At 44.2% G+C, this 23,454-nt stretch overlaps 3 protein-coding genes across 4 annotated transcripts; 1 reads left to right on the top strand and 2 right to left on the bottom strand.

Moving 5' to 3' along the window:
• The first annotated feature begins 2,760 nt into the window (after positions 1–2,760).
• Positions 2,761–10,006, top strand: zbtb42 (zinc finger and BTB domain containing 42). 2 transcript variants are annotated; one of them, XM_035167631.2, is made up of 2 exons: positions 2,761–2,988; positions 4,296–10,006. In XM_035167631.2, the coding sequence occupies exon 2, from the start codon at positions 4,310–4,312 to the stop codon at positions 5,903–5,905; it is 1,596 nt and encodes a 531-aa protein (XP_035023522.1). In that variant the 5' UTR covers positions 2,761–2,988; positions 4,296–4,309; the 3' UTR covers positions 5,906–10,006. The 2 variants fall into 2 exon arrangements, with proteins under 2 accessions (XP_035023522.1, XP_035023521.1); XM_035167630.2 differs by lacking the exon at positions 2,761–2,988 and adding an exon at positions 3,036–3,988.
• A 4,549-nt stretch (positions 10,007–14,555) lies between these two features.
• Positions 14,556–18,418, bottom strand: siva1 (SIVA1, apoptosis-inducing factor). Its single transcript, XM_035167635.2, has 4 exons — positions 17,919–18,418; positions 17,474–17,662; positions 15,923–16,076; positions 14,556–14,791 (listed from the first exon to the last, which is right to left on the bottom strand). Exons 1-4 carry the CDS (start codon positions 18,037–18,039, stop codon positions 14,743–14,745), a joined length of 513 nt encoding a protein of 170 aa, XP_035023526.1. The 5' UTR covers positions 18,040–18,418; the 3' UTR covers positions 14,556–14,742.
• A 301-nt stretch (positions 18,419–18,719) lies between these two features.
• adss1 (adenylosuccinate synthase 1) lies at positions 18,720–23,378 on the bottom strand. The gene is made up of 13 exons (XM_035167634.2): positions 23,130–23,378; positions 22,105–22,207; positions 21,955–22,017; positions 21,814–21,864; positions 21,658–21,724; positions 21,429–21,536; positions 21,263–21,344; positions 21,035–21,161; positions 20,774–20,928; positions 20,018–20,142; positions 19,764–19,861; positions 19,094–19,243; positions 18,720–18,878 (listed from the first exon to the last, which is right to left on the bottom strand). Exons 1-13 carry the CDS (start codon positions 23,319–23,321, stop codon positions 18,826–18,828), a joined length of 1,374 nt encoding a protein of 457 aa, XP_035023525.1. The 5' UTR covers positions 23,322–23,378; the 3' UTR covers positions 18,720–18,825.
• Positions 23,379–23,454: the final 76 nt, after the last annotated feature.

Here is a 23,454-nt window from a genome sequence, read left to right as displayed (position 1 = left end):
ACTATGCGTCAGCCTCGCCGAGCTGCTACTGTCATACAACCAGGGCTGAGTGAGGGGATCCCTCCTCCCCCTCAACTGTCTCTGGTCCGGTGACGGGAACGCCTGCCCTGTTGTCTTTCAGGTTCAAAGCAAAAGTAACAGGCTCAAAGGGTCAAAGTGAAGAGATAATGTCTTTCTTGTCGTGCACTTATCTGATCTCTTTTCTTGTCTACTTGCAGCATCTGTCCAGAATATGGCCGAGCTGAACAGGGGGATGTTGAAGGAGAGCAGATGACATGCAGTCGCAACAATTAGACACAGAGGGGCCATAATAGGGAAGAGGAGGCTGCGGTGGATTTTTTGCTCTGCAGAAACTGCAGAGCAAAAATGTTGATTGTATGTCACATTAATTCCCAGGATGTGTTGTCCAGCTGTTCTGCAGCGGCAGCATGAAAGATTCAAGACTCAGATGCACACAGAATGAGCATCTTCGTGCAATTACATTCTTTACGTCTCATATGTAGAGAATAAATACCTGAAAGAGGAGTAAAGATACTTTTTATACATGAAGACAAAGTCAACAACAATTTGTGCAAAGTTCAACTTAAATAAATAGAGATCACTTCATAATGAGGGGGAAAACAAATATATATATAGATATATATATATATCTATATGTGTAAAAATGCAAAGTGTAAAAATGACAAGCTGTTTATTTCCCCTGTTTCCAGTCTTATTGCTAGGCTACGCTAATCATCTGCTGGGTCCACCTGCATGTTCTCTGCTCAGATGTGAGTGTTATAGATAAATTAATTTTTTAATGAGTTAGTTGATACATGTATTTTTCCAAATCCAAACTATTGTGCAAATAAAGGAATGTGACAGTGACATACAGCATCTTCAGATGTGTAAGCGACAATAACTATTAAAGGACAAACACACAGGGATACTTTATTTGAACATCTGCTGTGGGTTACACTTGTGGAAGATGATTCCTTTGATTTTGAAAGCATCAGGATGCTTGGCAAGTGTCCTCAGACAAAAGTCTAAGCCCGTCCCCATGATGAGACTTGGGTCCTGTTGGGGAGAGTGATGTGGTTCGACTGTGGTTGGATGGCTGGCCGGTTGGCCGGTCAGGCTACACTGGAATGCGGGCTCTTTTGTTTGTCTGAGAGAGGAGTGGGTCAGGGGGAGAATGCCATTGATGATTGCAGAGAGGAAGAATGAACCTCCAGGAAGTGTTCTCTCTCTCTCCCCGCTCCCCCACTCTCCCACTCTCATTCTCTCTCTGTCTCTCTCTCCGTCTCTCTCTTCCTCTATCTTTTTCTGCGTGTGAGAACCTTCACCGTGCCGAGCCTCTCTCTCTGAGGCCACGGTCCCCAGGCACAACCACTGCTTTGTCTTGCCCTGTGAACACACACCCCTCCTCTACTGGGCGCCTACGTTTGCCAGGGCCAGTGAAACACAGGGCCACTGCTCCTATTCTTATCCACATCGGCGCTCCTGCATGGATAGTGTATGTGTGTCAGTGCTGAATGGTAATTTGCTTTTTTATGTGACACACACATCGGACACTTGTGTATTTATTTTAGTTTACAGGAAGACACTATTATCTCCTTGCATCCAGCGTTTAGACCAAATAAAGAGAGTTTTTATTTTCAGAGCATGACACCGAGTCTTGGTCATGATCATCTGGACATGACCAGGGTGCAGATATCCAACCTCTGTGAGAGTATAACAGCACCGGCCTAAAAATGGAATAAAGCAGTAAGTGGATAAGAATCTAGCCGGTGGCCCCTTCTGACCAGTGTCTGCCGCCTCCCGTCACATTGCTCATTCCCCTCTGTGTCAGAAGGCTGTGAGGAGCTGCAAATGGCCCTTTCAAAACACACGACAGCTGGAACACAGGGCAAAGGTGACCCAGGCAGTTGGGAGGAAAGGGGGGTTTGAAGGGGAGTGGGGAGGGTGATTGGGGGCACGAGATGAGCAGCTGCAGCCCCGAGCCCCTGTTTCTCCACCGTGCCACCATCCCTGGCTTTAACAATCGCAGAACACACTCTGAGGACCGTGTGGTTTTTTCTTTTTTTTTTCTGAATAAAGTCTCAAAAATGTGCAAAATGTGTGCCCTTTTTTGTCTGTTCTCAGAAATCACCCTCCCTGTCTCAAGACAAAAAAAAAACACAAAGGCACTGGGTGATTTGGTACCAGGGAATTCCACAACCCAAAGCAGGATTAGAGGCCTTAAAAAGTTACCAAGAGACGCCCTCCAACTTACAAAGCATGATTTATGGCTCTTTTATCAGTCTGGATTAAAGCCATTTTAAGACAAAAAAAACTATATTTTTGAGGGGATTTTTAAAGTAATCGAACTTGGATGTGGACTTTGAATATCCAATTATCTTCAAACAGATCTGAAGAAAAGGGAAAAGTCATATTTAACTTGCAATTTTAACTATTTACGCTATTAAAAAACGACCTGTCTTTGTTCTAAAATCTCTCAAATGATTTCAGACTTTATATCAATAACACATTTCATGCAAAGTCCCAGTACAAGTTGTTTAAAAATACTGCAATACAATGAGTAATATGATAAATAGATCAAATAAAAGGAAGGATAAGATTGACTCTGTTTATCATTGCTCCACATGTGTTCCTCCCTTACTTTGCCACACTTCAGGGTTGACCACACTCCCCCACCCCCGATGGAGGGACAGGTGTTTTGATAAGAGCCAATAGATGTTCCCAGTGATCTGCTGCTGTGTGAATTCACGGAGCGACACCACCACCGCCGCCACCGAACTTTATTGTGGCCGCGCGTTATCGCGAGACTTGTGCCATTATCAACCTGCTTGACACACAGCAGCGCTGAGTGCAGCCTGCCTTGCCAGGGTTAGGACCGAAGCTTCAAGAAACGACAAGGAGCAGCGAAAACATCTGGACCGCACATCATGAGAGGAGACCGGGGCTTGTAGGTGGGGGAACAGCACGACGGATCGGGCGGAGATACATGTGAGTACGGTGCGGTTTTTTGCGCTTTTAAAACGCAGGAAGCGAAAGTTAAAGTGTAAGCCTCGTCGCTTCGTTCGGCGCAGTTGGGCTTTGCTGGGAGTTCCTCCGCTGCTTTTAGAAAAAGGATCCCAGCAATGCGTTTCCCCAGACACGGACACGGAGCTCGGTGTACTGCGCCCTCGGACCCCTCCGTCCACCAACTTTTCTTTTTTGGTTCTTTTCAAAAATAATCCAACTTCTGTGCGTAAAAATCGCCGCACGCCAACACGACCCGCGCCGTGTGTGTGGCATCAAACTTTTAATAATCACTCAAATCCACTATTTATTTGTCTTCTCACCATCTGCCCTTTCTGTTTTGAATTAGCCCCTTTTAAAGAAACACCCACAGCTGTGTGCGTGTGTCCGAGCGGTGCGTAAAAAGGCCCCGCGGCTCGATTTTTTTTTCTTTCTATTCTCATCCGCGACCATCGAAGTGCAGCTTTTCCCAGCTGATAAATAAACGACCCGGTTGGATTATTATAATTTTTAAAGTTGGCGGTGTTATCACTCACAGATCTCGCTCCGTTTGGAGAGTTGTGTGTCCTTTTTGGACTGCGCACGGCTCCGGAGTTTAACATATGGCATAAAGGGGAGCACAGCTGGAGGTAGCGTTTCCATTGCGGTGATGTCAGAGCAGCTGACTCCACAGCTTGCAGTGTAATTAGCAAACAGAGCAGCAGTTTACTCACTCACTCTGCGCTGCTCTTATTTTTTTTTTTCCTCCTGTTCTTCACGCCGGCCTCCCTCCTCCCTCCCCCCCCGCGATGGACGAGTCGGATCATTCCCAGTCCCGCTTCTTGCTTGTTCTGTAAACACCGCTGTTTTGTGTGCGCTCGGAGACGCACCGGTGCGTCACTATCCGATCACATTTTTTGGAGGCGCAGCGCAAGAAGTGTGGCTGACTGCCTCCACGGCCAATCCGACTTGGATCAGCGGATCCGTCTGCAGCCGTGGTCCATGGGTGGGTGAGCGCAGCGCGGAGTGCCCCGCATCACTGTGGGGATACTCAAGTTGGATAAAGTTGTTGATGTAGACATTTCTTAAATATATTTCTGGATCAAGTTTTAAAATTGTGAAGGGTTTTCTGAAGTTGTATCTAAAGCATGCCGTCTGTGTTTTCCGGTACTTTTAAAATCACGCGTAATTTCGGATGAAGTTCATTTCTCTGTTTTTTATACTTCGAGCTTGTTTTCGTGTCCGATGTATGAGCTCCTCCGATCGGCTCCATTTCCTTCATCCACCATCCTGTTTTTCCTGTTTTTCACCAGGTTATGAAGGAAGAATGGAGTTCCCAGACCATAGCCGCCAGTTGCTGCAGTGTCTGAGTCAGCAGCGTCACCAAGGTTTCCTCTGTGACTGCACTGTTCTTGTCGGCGAGGCTCGATTCAGAGCGCACAGAGCCGTGCTGGCCTCCTGCAGCATGTACTTCCATCTCTTCTACAGGGACCAGCTAGACAAAAGGGACGTTGTGCATCTCAACAGTGACATTGTGACAGCCCCTGCTTTCAGTCTGCTCCTTGAATTTATGTATGAGGGGAAGCTGGAGTTCAACACTCTGCCAGTGGAGGATGTCCTGGCAGCAGCCAGCTACCTCCACATGTATGATATAGTGAAAGTGTGTAAAGGCAAGCTTAAGGATAAGGAAGTTTCGTGCCTGGACGAGAAGTTGGGCGAGGGTTTGGGACTCAGCTGCCTGGACAGGGAAAATTCCTCGGATGGCGAGCTGCACAGTAAGCAGCTACTCCGGCGACAGCTCCAGTCACAGTCTCTGGGGCTTCACAGGGCCCCCCCGGCAGAAGAGTTTGACATGGACAACAGCGAACTCAGGCTGGCTGTCACAGATTGTGATAGGTCTACACGGAGCAGGCAGAAGGCGAACGGTCACTCTGGCAGGTCCCCGGACCTTGTAAGTGTCAATTATGTGTCAGCAGAGGCCGAGCCCTGCGTCCAAACAGCTGGAAAAACAAAAGCTGATGTCAGTAGTTCCACCGTATTGCTGTCCCAGAGGTCCCGGGCTTCAGATGACATGGACTGTGCACTGGATTTGTCTTTCAAGCCTCTGTCTAGCAGAGATCCCTTACACCCCTCCTACGTCTCGGGACAGCTGGCCCTCGACAGCCAGCAGCAGGGCATTGAGCCACTTGTTAAAGACGAACACGACTTGCTGTCAGAGCAGGAGGACAGTGAGCCGATGAGCCCTGAGAGCCAGCGCTTTGGGAATAGTGCCAGGAGCTCGGTGGTGACAGGGTTCGCTGCCCTCTTCCCAGGCAACAACGGCTCTACAGCCGCCCTGCTCTCCCAGGAGGAGGACCTGATGGACGAGGAGGGGGAGGCCTGCAGAGGGAGGGAGGGCGCCCCGGGCAGGGCGTTGGAGGAGCGGAGGGGCAGACTGCTGGGGGACAGCGAGGAGGAGGAGGAGGACGACTTGGCCTCTTCAGACATCTCCACCTCCAGCGGCGTGCTCCTGCCCCCGGGGCAACAGGTGTGTGTGTGCCCCCTCTGCAGCAAAGTCTTCCCCAGCCCCCATGTGCTGCAACTGCACCTCAGCTCACACTTCCGCGAGAAGGAAGGCGCTCGCTCCAAACTGTCCCCGGACGGTTCGGTCCCCACCTGCATGCAGTGCAACAAGACCTTCTCCTGCATGTACACCCTTAAGCGCCACGAGCGCACACACTCTGGCGAGAAGCCATACACCTGTGGCCAGTGTGGCAAGAGCTTCCAATACTCTCATAACTTGAGTCGGCATGCTGTAGTGCACACACGTGAGAAGCCTCACGCTTGCAAGTGGTGTGAGCGGCGCTTCACCCAGTCCGGGGACCTCTACCGCCACATCAGGAAGTTTCACTGTGGCCTTGTCAAGACTCTCGCCATCGGATAAAACACCTCTCACCAGTGCCATGGCATAAGACAGAAAATGTCTTTTCATACACTGAATACAATTACTGAACCATTCTCCTGTTAGTATACACACGTTTGTGGCCGTCTGTCGGAGACATATCTTTTGGATTCTAACCCCATGTGGCATTTCTCAAGTCTGAAAAGATGTAGCAACTTCTGAGACTGGAGCTGTTTACTGTGCCGACGATGTTGAAGGTGCACAGGCTGCTCAGATCAACATGGGTGCTGTGAAATTCAAGCTGGATCTGTGTGAGCGACGATGAACAAATCAGACGATGCACTTGTTTATTTCTGCCCTGTTTAAGTCAATCTGTTGAGTTTATTTAGTGAGAGGAAAAAAAAAAAAACATCCTATGTTTTTACCCTCTGGGTAATGATGTCTAATGCTAACATATGTTAATACAATCTTTAGAGTAGGTGAGACTTTTGTGCACATGGGAGATCAGAACCGTCCGTGAGTAGCAATATATGATTTGTTTTTAAAGCTTCTACATTTATTATTATTATTATTATTATTTATTATTTGGGATTTGTTTAGTCCTCTAACAAGTAAACTATCATAAGGCAGCAAAACTAATGAAGTCTGACTACTGGAAGTATGATTAATATTATTGTTCACAGTTAATGTTTGGTTGAAATGAAGTCAACTACAGTTTTATGTTGTTTAGAACAAGAGGCCCAGACCATTACATCATCATGTTTCTTTTTTTGCATTGGGGAGAGTTAACAGCTCTTTTAGTTACTAATGTAAGCGAGCACATATCGATGACACGGCCTTGTAATTGCTACTTAAAAAGAAAAAGTTGTATAAGCAGCGGAGGGATGGAGAACTAGTTGGGAGCTGATGCCTGTAACACTGGTGCCTACTGAAGTCCTCAACCTAAAAACAAGAATGATATATATATTATCATGCCTTCAAATCTGGATCACACTCCCTATACCAGGTCATAACAAAGGTAATCGTCTGCTCTGGAATGATCCAAGCGTGTCCTTTAATTAAATCATTTTTTTTTACAAGAATGTAATAAAAGTAAATCAAGCTCCTGTCAGTTAAATGTTTATTGGCGTGTTTGGGTTAAAAGCAAATTTTTGCCAGTAAATTACCTTGTTATTTCCTGGTATGGCATCTAAAGGGCACGCTGATGTGGTGTTTGAGGCCAACCCTCCGCAGGCAGGGCGGGGAAAGACGGAGACAGGTGGATGTTCGGTGCTTTTGTCAGTTGTCGGCGCCGTCTGTTCGTCAAAGATGTGCCATTTGGCCGAAACCTACTGACTTTTCTTTCTCCGAAATTAACTTTCTCCACATTTATTCTTACTGTACGTGTGTCTAAATTACTACTGATGAAGTTGGAGCCTTTAGCGGCGCTCGTCCTCGAAAGAATCTTTTGGGCGGGAAGTGGATTTTTCTTCCGTCCGTTCTCGAGAGGAGGTGTGGCGCTAAAAGTTCCTGATATTTGTCTATTCTGTCCTGAGAAGACTTGATCAGAATTTTATTTATTAGTTTGGTTCAGGGTTTACTGTAGCTGTAGTTCTTGTTTCTATGAGCTTGAGAGACGCCACGTCTTGCCTATAGCGATCTTGGTACTCATTAACTGGTATTTGGGGGCTGTCTGTTTATTTTCTCTGTGCAAATCAAGTTACTGTAATTGTATTTTTAATACACCATGTAGAAACCTCTGTCGAGTGTTTATGATGTGTCACATGGAACATAGAGAAGCACTTGTTTTTAGCATGCATATAGTTTCAACACTATTGTCTAGGCTGCTATTTCTTACTGTTTGTATATTTAATGTAAATATATATTCTATTTATCAGACTTTGTTTGTTTTTCCGTGTGACATCACGCGTCGAGGAGAGTCAGGTGTCTTATCGAGGCGACACGGCCTCTTAAAAGTGTCACGTCTTCCAGAGGGGGTTTGGGTCCTTCTTTCTTTTTCCTCCATTTTTTAAAGACTTGATTGGACTCCGCCTCGCTACAAATCAGAGCAGTGAGTAAGCGCTCCGGCTGCTGTTCGGCCACAGGAAACAGCGGTTCACAAGCACAGCCACATTGATACGGCATCGGCTACCTATAGAAACGAGACAATACAGGCATTGTCCCCCCCCCACCACCACCACCACCTCCCTCCCTACCAAGTCCCAGGTAGTTCTCAAGGGATCATTGTGTATCTCTCTCTCGGAGCTGTGGGGAGAAAAGCCAGCGCAAGTCTCTCTTTGCACTTTTCTGTATTGAATGGAGCCCTTGGAATGTGAGAAATGTATTTGGCAAAGGGAGACCAAGGAGACTGTAAACAGGTGTATTGTTCGGAGGCATCAAAGAACAGACCCCCGCCCCCCCGCCCCGTCCCAGCACGTAGTAGATAAACGCTTCATTGTTCCCCTACATGCAGAAGTACCACGGTGATTTGATTGCACACATCTATCAAGAGAATATCAGAGCATTGTTTTCAAGAAAAGTTGCCGAGACTGAATACGCGGAATATCTGGTGGTAGAGGTCAGACGGAGGTGCTCTTAACCTGTCCATTTCAGCAGAGACACCCTGAGGTGTTGTTTTTCTTCAAGGTTTCTTTCAGGACACAAAAACATAAATTCACATGTGATTCCTGAGCGTCTGCAAAGGTTTCAAGCGGAGAAACCCAAGTCGAGAAGAAATCAGACCCTTTTTTTTTTATTACACGCAGCCCACCTGACTTGCCATCACCGGTCAGGGAGGTTGTTATTTGACTCCTCCTGGTTTATTTGCACAGACACTCCTGTTGTTCGCACGACACATTTATGACTTTGGTTATTCATCAGAACAATAGACTTGTGTCGGATACATAGATGCCGCATTAGTGTTAATAATGTATATTTCAATCCAATCGCAGGAATGTAGATTGTCACTGTTTCCTTTCTTCTAAAGTGCAAGTTAAAAATCACTTGATTCTCTAATGTACATGTGTACAGAGGTAGCTGATCAGACAAACTAATGACACGTGAAAGGGTCTTTTCTTTCTTTTTATTCTTTGCCGTCTTTATTTATACCTCCAGGATGATCGCCACATGTGCCTTGTAGACACACGGATAGGTGTTGCATCTGGAGAAGGCCTTTTTCAATACTGTACATTTTTGCCCTAGACGGCGGTGTCAACGTTCACATCACAGCTACAGTGGCTCGCCCACTAATGTGAAACCCTTCGCAGCTGTTGTTCCTGTTTTTCAATTCTATCATATCAAAAAAATGTAAATCCTGACAAACTGAAAGTTTGAAGTCCATTTATTTTTGCTGCTTTGAGAGAGATTACATCGACGTTTAGAGATTGATTTCACCTTTTTTTTTTTTTTTTTGTCTGTGACTAAATCTGTTTTGGATTTTTGTTAAACTGAAGACAAGCATTTGTGTTTTGGCTCTTTAGAAGCCAGTGCTAGTGGGAACTAACAGTATGTTCCTGAGTTAATGTCACTGTTGAATGTGAAACACTGAGATTTGATTGTTGACTTTTGTGGAGACGGTGCCTCTCTCGACTGAGGGCCGTGCTCTCCTAACTCATGCTGTATGATCTTTTTAAGTAAAAAAAAAAAAAAAAATGACTTTACCGATACTGGAATTTTGTCCTCTGCAGGATACAACTGTGAAATTGTGTATAATCATGAGAAATATTTATTATTGCATTTTGCTTCTTGTGCAACATTTGACTGTTTCTGTTTTAATTTGGTTTAAAAAAAAAAAAAAAAGACAAAAAGCTTCTAAATGTCAAACGAAAAGTCTTTTTAATAGAATTTGTAGAAGTGCCATTAGATTTTAATATAATTTTTTTAATAAGAAAGGTATATTTTATAGTAATCAATTGCTTCAGTGTTAGTGGTGTAGAGATTAGAGGACAATCTTTATGCAGAATTGACATTGCTTAGATATTGAGGCAATTTAATTTGATCTATAACTGTATGTGCATTTTCTTTGTTTGCGCTTTTGGAGTGTGCTTGTGTGTGTGTATGTGTGTGTGTGTGTGTGTGTGTGTGTGTGTGTGTGCTGTGGAAATGTGACAATCTTGATTTAGGTCTTTATTAAGATTATGCATAGAATTAAATGGAACAACTTTCTTTCTTTGTGTGGACTCCATTCATTCAATTCCAACCTCCTTTTCACACCTGCTACGACACATGATGATCGGTATAAGAGAAGCATGTTCTTACGCTCATAAATACTTAAGAGGAGACTAGTCTGACACACAGCAGCAACAATCAGGCAGACTGTGTGTGTGTGCGTGTGTGCGTGCGTGCAGCACAGCAATGTGTACAGAGACAACAGAATGTGATAATACTGCTGGTGTTGCAGGCTGTATCCCTCTGAAACCATAAACTGAGCTCAAGGACGGAGTGATTTCAAGATGAGCTCCCATTGTTCCATAGCTGATGCCAGTAGTAGAGATAAACCTGGGATAACAGAGCTGCCTTTTGTAATGTAATTATTACTTAAACTCAACTTATAGCAACTAAACTACACACGATTTGTGTTATCTGTACGTAAAGAGACATGTTAGAAAGGTGCTGGTCTAATTGATGCCAATTCACTGGACATTTTCAATAGGGAGAAGTTTTAATTATTTCCCCGCTGCACCATGAAAGAAATCCAGCTGCTCCGCGACGTGATCCCAATGGGGATGTGCTCGGGTTCCCACCACCCTCCCCCCTAGGCCCAGCTCACCCATTCTGGGAACGCCATATAGACATGGGCCACATCCAACTGCCCCTGCCCCCATCCATCCTACCTCCACCCCCACAGCCCCCAAAACCATGGCCCCAAACCTCGGCCTCATCCCACCACTCCATTGTGTGCATGGGTAGTAGTTCAGCCAGGCTATTGTCTGGCGCGGCTCCCCAGCACGTACTTTATGCACAAACAGACGACACAGCGGCGCTGGCCAGGCAGCTCCAACATAAAGAAAACAATGTCCTCCCAAGATCATTCATAAACACCCCGAGCAGCCCTGGCAACAGCTTCGCCCACGATAAATAAGGGCCACTCCGCAGTGCTGTGGACACCTCACACTGTACACATCCACAGCAACATCTCACATCTGCCTTACAGGATCCAGGGGCTTCTGGTGTGTGTGTGCGTGTGTGTGTGTTAGCTATGGACCAAAACCTTCACATGGAAAGTCTGGGCCATGTGATAGAGCTTAGCTGCAGGGTGACGAGCTGGGATATGTGCAGTGTAACACGATGGTGTAATAAAACATTCCTTTTCTGAGGCTCAAAGCCGGGCTCCTTTGGCTTTGAGTGATTTTGTGTGTGTGTGTGTGTGTGTGCGTTTAGGGGCACTCGAGAGAAGTTGAGAGGAAAGTTGTAAGTGTCCACCACCTCAACAGGGCCAGCGGTGGGAGCCCTTGACCTCTGAAGGGACGGACTGCCAGGGACAGCTGGTGTGGCCTGTGTTTATTTATTTATTTCTTAACAAAAGACAGGTGGTCACACTTGAAAAGGGCACACAAACACAGTCACACGCGCGCCTGTGCACAGACGATGCGCGTGCAGACACACACACACACACACAGGGGTGGTTTGTCTGTGTATTAACACATGCATACGTTATCATCCACTTAATTTTGCAGGAGCCATTCTTATGACTTTCAGAAAATCACGCTGCTGCCCAGAACAAACAATAATAATTGGATTCTCAATGAATAAACTAATAGTCTGGAGTAAAAATAAATCTCAGCCAGCGTCCATTACAGTCAGCTTTTACAAATCATACTCGTAAAGCAGCGTTTACGCCCTTAATCCCAACCTGCAACCCACATCTGAACTGTGTCTGAATTTCTACATGTGCATAAATACATATCAACTGGTGCCCTCGTATACTGGGTTTTGCCTTTTTTGGAGCGGCTCGCCCTGACAGTGCCAAGACAGTGTGTCCTTGGTCCACTGTACAGCTGTCACTTACTCGCACTCGTTGACGCATATTTATAGCAGCAGCATCACTGGGCCTGACGCTCGCCACGCTCAGACCACAGCTGGTCCCCAAAAGAATGGGTGAAAGACAAAGCCACGTGCTCCCGCTGGCCGGCCGCAGTTGGTCCTGTCTGGAGCGCTGTGGGCGATTATGTGGCCCCCTTCTCCTCGCAGACATGCGGGCCATGCATGCAGCAGGGAGAGGATGAGGAGGGCCCATTCATGGGGCGGGGGGTGAGAGAAAGCACACCATGACCTTTTTTTCTTTCTCTCTTCTTTGGGTGTCAGGGATGGGGATGTGGTGAAAAACCTTGGCAGCTGCAGCTGTCTTGTTTCTGAAGGTGCATAAACACATCACATCCTTATTAAGCGAGAGCAGAGGGGGAGGAGAGGCTGCGCATCAGCATCCTTTACTCTAATAAGTCCACAATTAATATAGTGAACATTTTGGATGACATACTGCAATGTCACCTGTGCAATGTCCTGCGTCTAGAGTCTAATTTCAAACGGTTTGCTTTCAGAATAAGGAGAGGCTCAAGACAGTGGAGTCATGACACTGATATTTGCTGCTTTAATGCAATGGCCTTGATTGATTAAGTTGAAGGAAAAGAGGATGAATGGAAGAGTGATTCATGAGGTTGGGATCGGAGCAGGCTTTTCTCCATTGACATTCTGTAAATTACTTTCCCAAAGATGTTAATGTGAGGTCTGATACAACGACGGGTCACAGGAAACTAGTTGAACGGTTAGACCGTCAAAAGCGAGATTCACAGTATGTGACTCAGACCATTACAACAAACAGTTGAAAAGCACTTGAAGGATTCTCCATCTGACTCCGGTGCAGAGAATAGTGACGACTCGTTTCTTTCTGTTCACATATGCACTCACACACAAAACTTTTAACTGGTCTACGAGCCTAATTTGGTGAAACATTTTTTTTTTTAAAGTGATCTGTTCATGTTTTACTTAATTATTAGGTGATTCTGGAATAATGGATTAAAATACAGATCCAAGTGCAGAGCCAGGGGGGCACTGGCCCTAGCTGAAATGTAATTGGCCCCTGTACTGCCAGTATTATTTTTTTTTTATTAAACAAACTAGTCACTCACTAACAATACTAACAATGAATATGAGAATTTGCTGAAAAATCCCAGATCCACCACTGAAGACAGATCATCAGATATTTCCAACATTTCCTTGTAATTGCATCTTGTTAGTTTGGTTTATTAGTTTACTTAACACGTGACATGCACAACACAACGGCCAGATCTTGCAATGCATCTGCAAATCCTGGGCAGGATAAATTAAAAGCATATACAGTATATCACATGAAAATTTCATATGAAATATACTTGGCAAATAGGATAATAAGTAGCCTATAGGTAAACACTATGTTGGAAGTGGTATTACTTGGAGGGCCACATAGACACATTTTTGTAAATCATCTAGTTTTATGGAACTTTTGTAATGGGGCTGCACATACTGTATATTTTTTCCCATTATCCGTTAGTCTATTGATATTCTTTACAACTGACAAGCCCTAGTAAAAAAAAAAGACGACTCAAAATAACAATGCCTATTACAAGTTCAAAGAGCCCAGAATAACATCTCCAAATATCTTATTTTGTATGATCCAACTGTTTGAGATTTTTAGGTTACAGTGATTTAACCCATAAAGAACCATTGATAGTCTAATCCAACAAATCTGCTCCAGATTAATATTCTGCGTATCAGCTATTGATTTCAGCCAATAACTCCTATCCTTTTAAAAAGTGGATCCAAAGGCCAAATTGGCTTGCAATTTAAAAAGTGTCATCCTTATAAGTGTTTAATGTTCACCTCCATGTTCCTTAAAGCCTTATCAAGAAATGTGCAGACAACTTGACGCCTCGCTTGCCAGCAGCTGTCTTGCTCGCTGAGCCAGAAATCAAGTGGTGCCCTCGGACACCAACTGCAGAGCTCCCCAAAGGCCGACAGAGCCACAACTGGCCCGCTGCGCCGGGGCTGTGACTCAACAGCTCACAGGCGCATATGCAATAAGCTCCAGGAAGTGTACTCATCCATGCTAATATCTATAACAGCATGTCATGAGACGGCTTTCTATAAAGCAGACCGCTGAGGACATGTGCCACCAAGAACAATTACTCACAGTGTACAATACCTGACCCTGAAAGCAGTCATCATCAGTGACGAGCCACAGCCAAGACAAAGTGATGACTACACCCTCAAGGTCGTGTCCAGCGGGGATAATTGTAGCCAAATTGTCTGCTGCAAATGCTGCGGTCCTGCTCAACCTCCGGGTCATCTTGTTTTAATAAATAAAATTTGATAGCAGATTCTCAAGGTCAGCGCAAGACAGGCTGGATTGGAATTTCATTATCATTGCCAAGCCGAGACAAAACTTTCACACTTTAAGTAAAAGGTTGAAAAAGTACCTCCTTAGCATAGAGAGATTAATTTGTCCATCCACACACAAAGCAGGGTTCTGTGAATTAGCCTGACCGGGGTGCAGTCAGAGAGGGAGTGTGCTGCCATCTGCTGATGCATCCACACAGACAAAGACGACATGGTCGTCTTTCAGGGGTTTTAGTAGTTTTGTAATATTTACGAAATTAAGTTTTTGTGCATCTTTAAGCATTCAGATTATATAAACTCATGAATTGATGACATAACTCAAAAGAAATGACATTTAACTGTGTACAAAATGGTTCAAGTTTATTTCAGTTACCTTTGAAAGGGAATACATATACACATATACAATAAAGATCTGGATCATATCGTTAAAAAAAAACATCACAGGTATAAAATGCAGTTTTAGTAATATCTCATGTGAGTTAACTACATATACATTAGATACATAGTCAAACAAACTCCTGATCAGTCCTTTATGTTGAGCAGCTGCAGCACAGTACCTCTTCATATTGTCCGCTGTAACTGTGGGGATAAAAAATATTAAATTTATTATTGAATATCATCATTGTTCATTAACAGACAGAAAATGTTTTAGAGAAGTCGGACCATTACACTGTTCAAAACGACTTCACATTCACCCAGTTATAGGGTTTCAGTGTCTCAGTCTTTAAGGGCCAGTGTTTAGGATTCAGTGGCATCTAGTGGTTAAACTGAAAACCCCCTTCACTCCTCTCCCAAGCATGGAGGAGAGGCCTTCAGGTAACGTAACACAAAAGGCACTCGCTAGAGCCAGTAATTGATTTGTCCTTTCTGGGCACGCAATACAGATCTAAAGGGTTTATTCCAAGATAACAAAAACATGATTCTTGGTTTCAGGAGATAATATACTAATGAAATTATTATTATATTCAAATTCTTGCCCATAACCTTAACCCTGAATCCTACACACTGGATCTCAAAAGGTGAAAAATATGACACATAAAAACTGTAAGTTGATCTAAACTTTGACGTCATGAACAGATCTTCCAAGGGAACAAGTGGTGAAAACAACAAAGTATATTCAATCAAATCGTGTGTTTCAGTACACTTTTACGGTACTTCTACCAGGAAATATTGTACTTTCTACTCTACAATGTTTACTTTACAGCATGAAATACTATTTACTTTTAAGATGATGATTTTACACAATGGATAATACATAATCTTTTAAAATATAACATTGTTAAAGGTTAAATTATGGTTTTCAAGCTGAAGATAAATTATTTCACAGAACAGATGAAAAACAGCATGTGTTGTTTAAACACGTTGGGCTTTGTCAAAGCAAGTTGTTTCCAACTGACACCTAATTAACCTCAGTCCCCCTGCACCGTCTCTCAGGTTAAAGGCCTCTGCTGATGCTTTGGCGTCTAGGAAAAAAACCCTGCAGCTGGATTCTCGCTGGTGACCTGATGTTTAAAAGGACAATATTATCCTGCCTGGATTAGATGATTAGGAAAATCCTACTAATAAAAAGGAGAAATTTGGTGTGTCCTGTCGTTTTCTTGTCAACTGAAAGTTGGCAGTTATATTGATGTAGATAACATTTTTTTTTAAATTCAACAATGTTGAGGTGCTTTGGGAAATGGGGTGACAAGGCAATCACAAGTGACTTACTCTATGATGGTGCAGACAGAGCAGCAGAGGCTGGAGCAGCTCGAGCACTGTCGGGTACAGGAGGAACACACTGGACGGTCACATTGGGAACACGGAGTCCTGGAGCCTTGGCTCTTCTGACAAACACAGCAGCCTGCAGGGGCCGCTGGTGCACCTAGACACAAGGTACACAGCCACATGGCACAATGGATTAGCATTTAGCAAAGCGCCCCAGTTTAAAGCCCAAACTTACCATCCTGTGCCAATGCTGACATCTGCTGGAAAAAGCAAAAACTAATACACACATTTTGTTTTTGGGTATGGAGTACACTGGCTTGTCACAATATAAAGAACTTGCTGAGTAACAGCGCCCTCTGCAGACACACGGCAACTAATTCTGTTGGGCTCAGTGTCTGGGTGATTTAATGCTTTTCATGTAGAGAAAAACAAAGTGTATCAATCTCTTCACTGGAGCTCTGACTGAGATGTCCCACTCACTTATCTGAAAAACAACTGAACAGTAAAGATTACCCATGATCCCTGGCTTCCTGAACCAGAAGAGCTGCTGCTGTACCAATTACACCAGACTTTATTCAGATTTCTTGATATTTAAAAGTTTCCTCAGTGAATATTGGAGATAAACACTGGTTTTCAATGACTTAAGTCTTTTTAACTGATCCACAGTTCAGCATTACTCTTGAACTTGCCGACCTGATTCTGACAATTAAAACTGCGACTGTCAGTCAGTCACACACTTCTCACAGGAGATTGTCTCACCAGAGTTACATAGAGCAAAAACAGGAGTTTGCGATGAGGAGTGGGAATGAAAGAGGCACCATTTGCTCCCTGAGGACTGTTGAATACACTCTTACTCTAGGTCTTGCTAGGAGAGTGACCCAGTTACTCCAAAGAATCTACTTCCATTCTATGCGACTCCCAATATTTATTTTGAGATGAATCACCTGGATTCTAAGATCAGTCACTTCACTACTGTGCCTTCACTGCTCTCACGTCTTTAGACTTTGTAGGTGACCTCCAGCAAGGAGGCTATGTTTTCACCCCTGTCTGCTGGTTTGTCTAATTGTCAGCAGGATAACGCAACACTATGAAACAGATTCAACAAAAGTTTAGTGGAAGGATGTGAAATGTGCCAAGAAAGAGCCCAATACAATTTGCCATGGATCTTTATCAAAAGGCCAGGTCCAGGACTTCATTTCACTTTCTTAAAAGTAATTGCAAGACTGCGAGCCATCTATTTAGGAGACTTAGATCCATGAGCGTGATATTTTTTGCAGATCCAAATAAAAAAACAACGAGGGGACAGTGGGGCCTTGTTGGAGGTATGCACATCACTGAGTGCCATTCTATTATATTTCTTCTTGTGTAAATCCCACTGAAGCTTTTCTCTAGCTGTGCCTGAAAGGAGGAGGCCCCTGGAATTGGGACTATGACAAAGTTCTGGTTTCACTCATCAGAACTTTTCTCTCATGCTGCTGTCCAGTGTTGCCGTGTCCAGATGAGTCGATGCATTTTGCTCAGACTGTAAACCCTTTCCACCTGTCTCACTCTCACCTGCTGCAGCGTTGACTCGCGTCAGTCTCCCATCGTGTCCGATGAGTGTCTGTCCTCGCAGCAGGGTCTGGTTACATGAAGGTGTCTCCGCTGGTCCTGCTGACTGCGGGTCCGTGGACTTCTCCTCTCCGGTCCAGAGTCTGCCCATCACAGCTTTGGCTCCCATAAAGAGCAGGTTCTTTGTCTTCTCTAGTGAAAGAAAGAGACAAGCACACGTGACTCACCGCAGACTATATTCTCACTGCATTGTGTTAGCTCAGAGGCCGTTAGCCGTGCAAACCTTGTCAAACTAACGACACGACGCGTGTTGTGTGACGAGTAAACGTTTGGTGAGCACGAGCAAACACATTAAAACCAACCACTGTCAACAAATGGAGGACATTTTGGAAGATGAACCAAATCCCGCGACGCTGACAAACATTTCACGGCGCTAGCTTGTACTCACCGTAGGTTTCCTGCCTGTATTGGTTCCCAAACACGCCGAGGTTGTTGAGCTCCTGTTGCCTTATGTGTACTTTGTACTGAGAGGAGAAGGTTTCGGGGAACGGACAGGCTCTTTTCGTCATTTTCGCAGCTAAAATAAAGTCCGTCACACTTCAACACTTGTTTGTTGCGGGAAAAAATGGAATGGATGCGGCGAGGAGCCAATCACACGCCTTCTTAATTGTCACGTGGAAGATATGAGCCAATCGAATTGCTGCTTTGCCGTCACGTGATATCTGGCTCAATATAAAAGTTCTCTCGCATTAAGCTGCGTTCACGGGCTGTGGGGAATTTTTGTTGTTCAAAAAAAAACAAAACAATAACAGGAGATTAGTTGTAGACATGGAGGAAAAGTGCTAATTTTTTCGGACATATTTATTTAAATTAGTAAATTAAATGCGTTAATTTTTTCAAACTTATGATTGAATTACCAAAAACAATCAAAACAGTCCCAGTTTAGACAAACCAGTGGCATTTGCATTGACTGACCATGTTTACACACACACACACACACACACACACACACACACACACACACACACACACACACACACACACACACACACACACACACACACACACACTATGATGAATGATCTACAGATAACCATGGATCTAATCACTTTTATTTGAAAATATTGGTGCCAGTTAAATTGGTGACATGGCTCTTTATTGACACTTGTGGTTTACTTACATCCTCTAATAGTAATAGTAAAAGAACAAGAGATTTTTGGCTGCAACAAAATAAACACTGCTTAAAGGCTAAATAGATGATTTGTTTATTAACGAATAAAGAGAAAATAATTTTAAGGTGATGAAAAGATGTCACACGATCTGTTCTTCCATCAAGTGGAGGTGAAGGTTTCCCTCTAGAACATCTGGATCATGCACTCTCTGGACTTTCCAACACCAACCCACTTAACTGGTGAGAGAGAAAGAAAGAGAGAAAGATTAGAAAAGTGAGAACAAATGTAAAAGGCTATTTCTGGTATTTGAAACATTAGCGCCTAATGGATATCATCTAGTTTTATCATGAGTTTGTATCTTAGTTTGTAGGCTTTCAAGGAAAATACAAATATTTTCCAGCATTCTTTTCAAATTCATTGGTGTTTGATGCTTATTTTGTGTGAAACTCACTGGGAACTCCGATGTGGTTCTCGATGAAGCGGATGTAGTTTTGTGCCTTGGGGGGGAGGTCGTTCCACTTCCTGGCTGCAGACGTGTCCGTCTTCCAACCAGGGAAGGTCTCATACTCGACTTCCACTTTGTGCAAAACGTCCATGTTGGCTATTATTAAAAAATAAAACGATTATTAACAATCTTTAAATCAATGCTGGGTCTTGAGACCTACTCCTTCTCATATGTCATCAAATAAGGCAGATGGGTGTGTGAGTTTTATTATTACTTCCACTAAGAAGGTTACATTTTCGTCTGTTTGTCTGATATTTAGCAGGATTATGCAAAAACTACTAAACAGACTACCACAAAACTTGGTGGAAGGATGTAGTATTCGTCAGGAAAGAGCTCATAAAATGTTTGTGGGGATCCGGATCAGGGGTCATTGTGAAATAGGGCTGTGATTCAACATTTCATTTATTTCTCAGAGATTAATTCACTGATCTTGACAAACAAAAATCAGGCATGTTTAGGGGACTGCCATTTATGAGTGTGCACAATTTGGTGCAGATCAAAATAAAAAATCCAGATGTAGTGACTTTAAATATGGTTTCATATGGAGACTGTTGGGCCTTGGCAGAGGTATATGCTCTTCTTCTATTTTTACACACAGTTCCTTCTGTTAAATCACCTGGAAAATGGGGAATTCTTTTTCCATTTAGTTTGTAGGCAACTCCAACTTTGATTTCATCCAGCACGTCCAGAATGTCAAGTTTTGTCAAGGCAATGCTGCAGGGAAAGTAACATGTCATTGGTAAACAGGTGTGAACAAGTATTTCTCTCATTTTATGATGGTGCAGGAAAAAAAAAATCCCTGTAGCATAAATGTGCTTCAATATAAAAAAAACAGACAAAAGACCATATGATTCTCTTAAAGTCACTCACGCTGTGAAGCCATTAATCATATGAGCGTATCTGACGATGATTAGATCCAACCAGCCGCAACGGCGCTTCCTTCCTGTGGTTACGCCCACCTCGTGACCCCTGGTCTGCAGCAGCTCTCCTATCGCCTACAGTAAACCGGAAAAAACACCTCTTAACTTTATCATTCATGCACTTGAATAATTTCCTACAGGAGCCTAAAAATACACATGATCTGGGGTTCTATAAACAGTTGAGTACAATAAAACAAGACGTGCTGAAGAGATAGTTTTCAGGTTTGACATCTTGACCCATGTGTGTGACAAGTAACACAACCCCAGCACACACAGTAAATATATCTTGAACCCAGACTCTCGCCCTAAATTTATCCCCTGTGAACATGTGACCTGCATGAGAGGTAAAGAGTGTTTGAGCCCGTCTCGCACAAAATTTGACAGCTGCACTCGGCCCGGCACACACGGATCCCTCCCGTCCAACCGGCCCTGCTGTCCGTTTGTCAGTCCAATGATCACAGTCAATGAGTTACATAACATGTCATGTGTTCCTCCTTCATACAATAAGAGGACCAGTGAAAAGAATGTCATTTGACAGCGTGTGGGATAAATTGTACTTTCTTGATTCTTGTTGTTCTGGGTTTGTACCCTCATGGTTGAATGCACTTATTGTAAGTCGCTTTGGATAAAAGCGTCAGCTAAATGAAATGTAATGTAATGTAATGTAATGTCTTAATAACATCAGCACTATACATCCGGCCCTTACGTTGAGTTGTTCTGTGGGGAACGCTCCGATTCCCACTCTGGTGGTGTAGGCCTTTGCTACGCCGTACACATCGCCAATATTCAGAGGAGGGATCCCAAGACCAGTGCACGCCCCGCCCACGGTGCAGTTTGATGATGTCACAAAAGGATAAGTACCTAAAAAGAATAATTCAATATGTTATGCAGATCATTCCCAGATCCACAAAAGCAGATACACATTTCACTGATGAAATAAAATCAATTTTATCGTTGCTGACTCTACCAAAGTCGATGTCAAGCAGAGCGGCATTGGCCCCTTCAACCAGAATTTTTTTTGGATGTCCATGAAGAGCTTCGTACATATAATAGACCCCGTCTCTCACCATCGGCCGCAATCTCTCAGCGTACTCCTGCACGAAACACAAATAGCAGAATGTTTTGTTGTGTAAGTTAAAGGCGGAGTCGATACATCATCAATTCGTTGTTTCATTCATGTTTCGTTGATGCTCACTTTGAGTTTTTTCAGTTGGTCCTCAATGTCAACTTCCAAGGAAGGATACATGGACTGATACTGTCGGACAAGGTTCTTGAATCTGGAAGGAAATGGAAATTGTGGATCATGGCACAGCCGTGCATTGCAAAGGAATCTTTATCACCATTTGTCCTGTCATGCCGACCTGGTGGAGAAGTCCTTATAGTCTCCCAGGAGGTCACACACACGTAGGCCAGTGCGAGAAGCTTTGCTGGAATATGCAGGTCCAATGCCCTTCTTGGTTGTTCCAATGCTGTCGTTGTGACAGGAGAATAATTGCAGATTTGTGAAGACATATTTGTGCAACACTTATCTTTTGGCCAAACTTTCGGCAATCTCTAAATCAATACATCACTTTTTTTCTATATCCTCACTTCTTTCCTTCTTGTGCTTGTCGTTCATTTTCCTGTAAGCCATCGACCACCTGGTGGAAATCAAACACTGCGAGAGATAACACACAAGTCAATAAAACACACACAAACACACATTTAAATAAGATATGTTGTTTATACAGGCTAAACAGTACATACCGAGGTGAGCTCTGTCTGAGACAATAAGTCTCTTATCCCAGCCTTTCAGACCTGGTCAGAGAAGAGAAATCACATTCATCTGAGGCGACAATCATCTCAATTTACATGAGTGCATTAGAGTGTTTTTCTTTCTGAACATACCTTTCTTGTCATTTTTATCACCTTCCTCAAACAGGCCGGGTAGATGTATGACCACTCCATTACCTATAAGAGTAAAAGGAAGAGTTGACTTAGAGTAAAACCTCTAGCGATGCTGTCTCGTATATAAGGACTAAAGATTGAAGCCTTTACCAATGAGTGATGTGCTTTTGGGGTTGATGATTCCACTTGGGAGGAGGTGGAAGTCGTACTCCTTGCCATCCACCACCACTGTGTGTCCTGCATTGTTGCCTCCCTATAAATCAAAGCAGCATGTGGTAGAGTCAGTGCTCTGATGACAGTTCAATGAAATACAGCATGATGTTACTACCACCACAGGACAGATGACATTAAGACCTGTCTCGTCCTTTTTCCATGAGGTGCTGATAAGCCACCCTCTTCTCCCCCAATTCACTGCTATTTTAACAGACTTGGCTGGTCGCCGGTGGGTCCTCCACTCTGTGTCCCCCCCCGCCCTCCTAAGGCCTGGCCTTCTCACATATCCAGCCAGCCTGAGAATGTGACCTCGCTCCAGTATGGTGGGTGGGGCTTTCAAGCCTTCAGAACACAGGGTGCTGGTCCTGTCAGTGGAGCAAGTAACAACACAGCAACTGTTGGCAGGGCTCACCGTGTGTCCTGGTGCTGCAGTGACCTACGATTTCTGACCGGGGGCTTATGTTTCTCACTGCAAGGAGACAGAACCTGACCTGTCTGTGAATTTGGGAATTTAATGCCACACAAATCAAATCTTGCTTCATGTAATCTCTTTGTGATCAGGCTGGTTTAGAGATGGGTACAATAATTAACAGAGGATTCAGGCTTGAATGTTGCACTTGTGCATAAATACTGGAAAGATAACGACACGATAGCAACATTTTGCACAACTTGGCACAATTTGGCACCTATTTGGCTAAATTTGGCACCTATTCCACCTTCTATGTCCATGAGTAGCCTACATGGCCAACTCAACGTGTCTTATTGTAGTAGTCTGAAAGGTTACTCAGTTATGAACAAGTGTTTTCACTGAGCACCTGTTGCGCTCCACCAGCCAGTCGTTGACAGGTTCCATTCAGACAAAAAGAAAATGGCATGCAGCAGCGATAAAGAAAATGGCATGCAGCAGCGATAATACAAAGACAAGAACCCCGGAGCTGAAGCCACTGATCCGAAACGTTTACCTGACATCTGCAGACAACGTCCGCCTCGGTCGCCAACAAGTCGACGACCTTCCCTTTGCCCTCGTCTCCCCACTGCGCGCCGAGCACCACCGTCACCTTGTTCCCCGCGTCGTTACGCGCTCGCTTCTGCGGCCCGGTGGCGGCGGGCTGGCCGGTGTTCTTGTGGTCTTTCGCCGACCAGGTGTGAGACATGACGGTGCTGGCTGTGGTCTGTCCGCCGCAAGAAGACTAACGAGTCTCCAGGAGGGGGGCTTTGCCATATCTGTAACCTCAGAGCCGATGATGTCAGAGCCAGACGCACAGATCTCTGGGCAGATCGTCTCCA

This window comes from Hippoglossus stenolepis, chromosome 10 (assembly GCF_022539355.2).
Source record: "Hippoglossus stenolepis isolate QCI-W04-F060 chromosome 10, HSTE1.2, whole genome shotgun sequence".
In the NCBI taxonomy this organism is placed as follows: domain Eukaryota; kingdom Metazoa; phylum Chordata; class Actinopteri; order Pleuronectiformes; family Pleuronectidae; genus Hippoglossus; species Hippoglossus stenolepis.
The sequence above is the reverse complement of the archived record's forward strand: the minus strand, read 5'-3'. Positions and strand labels throughout refer to the sequence as shown.

Excerpts from the sequence above, each read along its gene's own strand:
- adss1 (XM_035167634.2), bottom strand. The coding sequence starts at position 23,321 with ATGTCTCACACCTGGTCGGCGAAAGACCACAAGAACACCGGCCAGCCC. Across the intron at positions 21,865-21,954 it reads TGATAAAAATGACAAGAAAG|GTCTGAAAGGCTGGGATAAG; the intron begins GTATGTTCAGAA and ends TTCTCTGACCAG. Across the intron at positions 18,879-19,093 it reads GAACCACATCGGAGTTCCCA|TTAAGTGGGTTGGTGTTGGA; the intron begins GTGAGTTTCACA and ends CTCTCTCACCAG.
- siva1 (XM_035167635.2), bottom strand. The coding sequence starts at position 18,039 with ATGACGAAAAGAGCCTGTCCGTTCCCCGAAACCTTCTCCTCTCAGTAC. Across the intron at positions 17,663-17,918 it reads ATACAGGCAGGAAACCTACG|AGAAGACAAAGAACCTGCTC; the intron begins GTGAGTACAAGC and ends TTCTTTCACTAG. Across the intron at positions 14,792-15,922 it reads TCTGTCTGCACCATCATAGA|TTACAGCGGACAATATGAAG; the intron begins GTAAGTCACTTG and ends TTATCCCCACAG.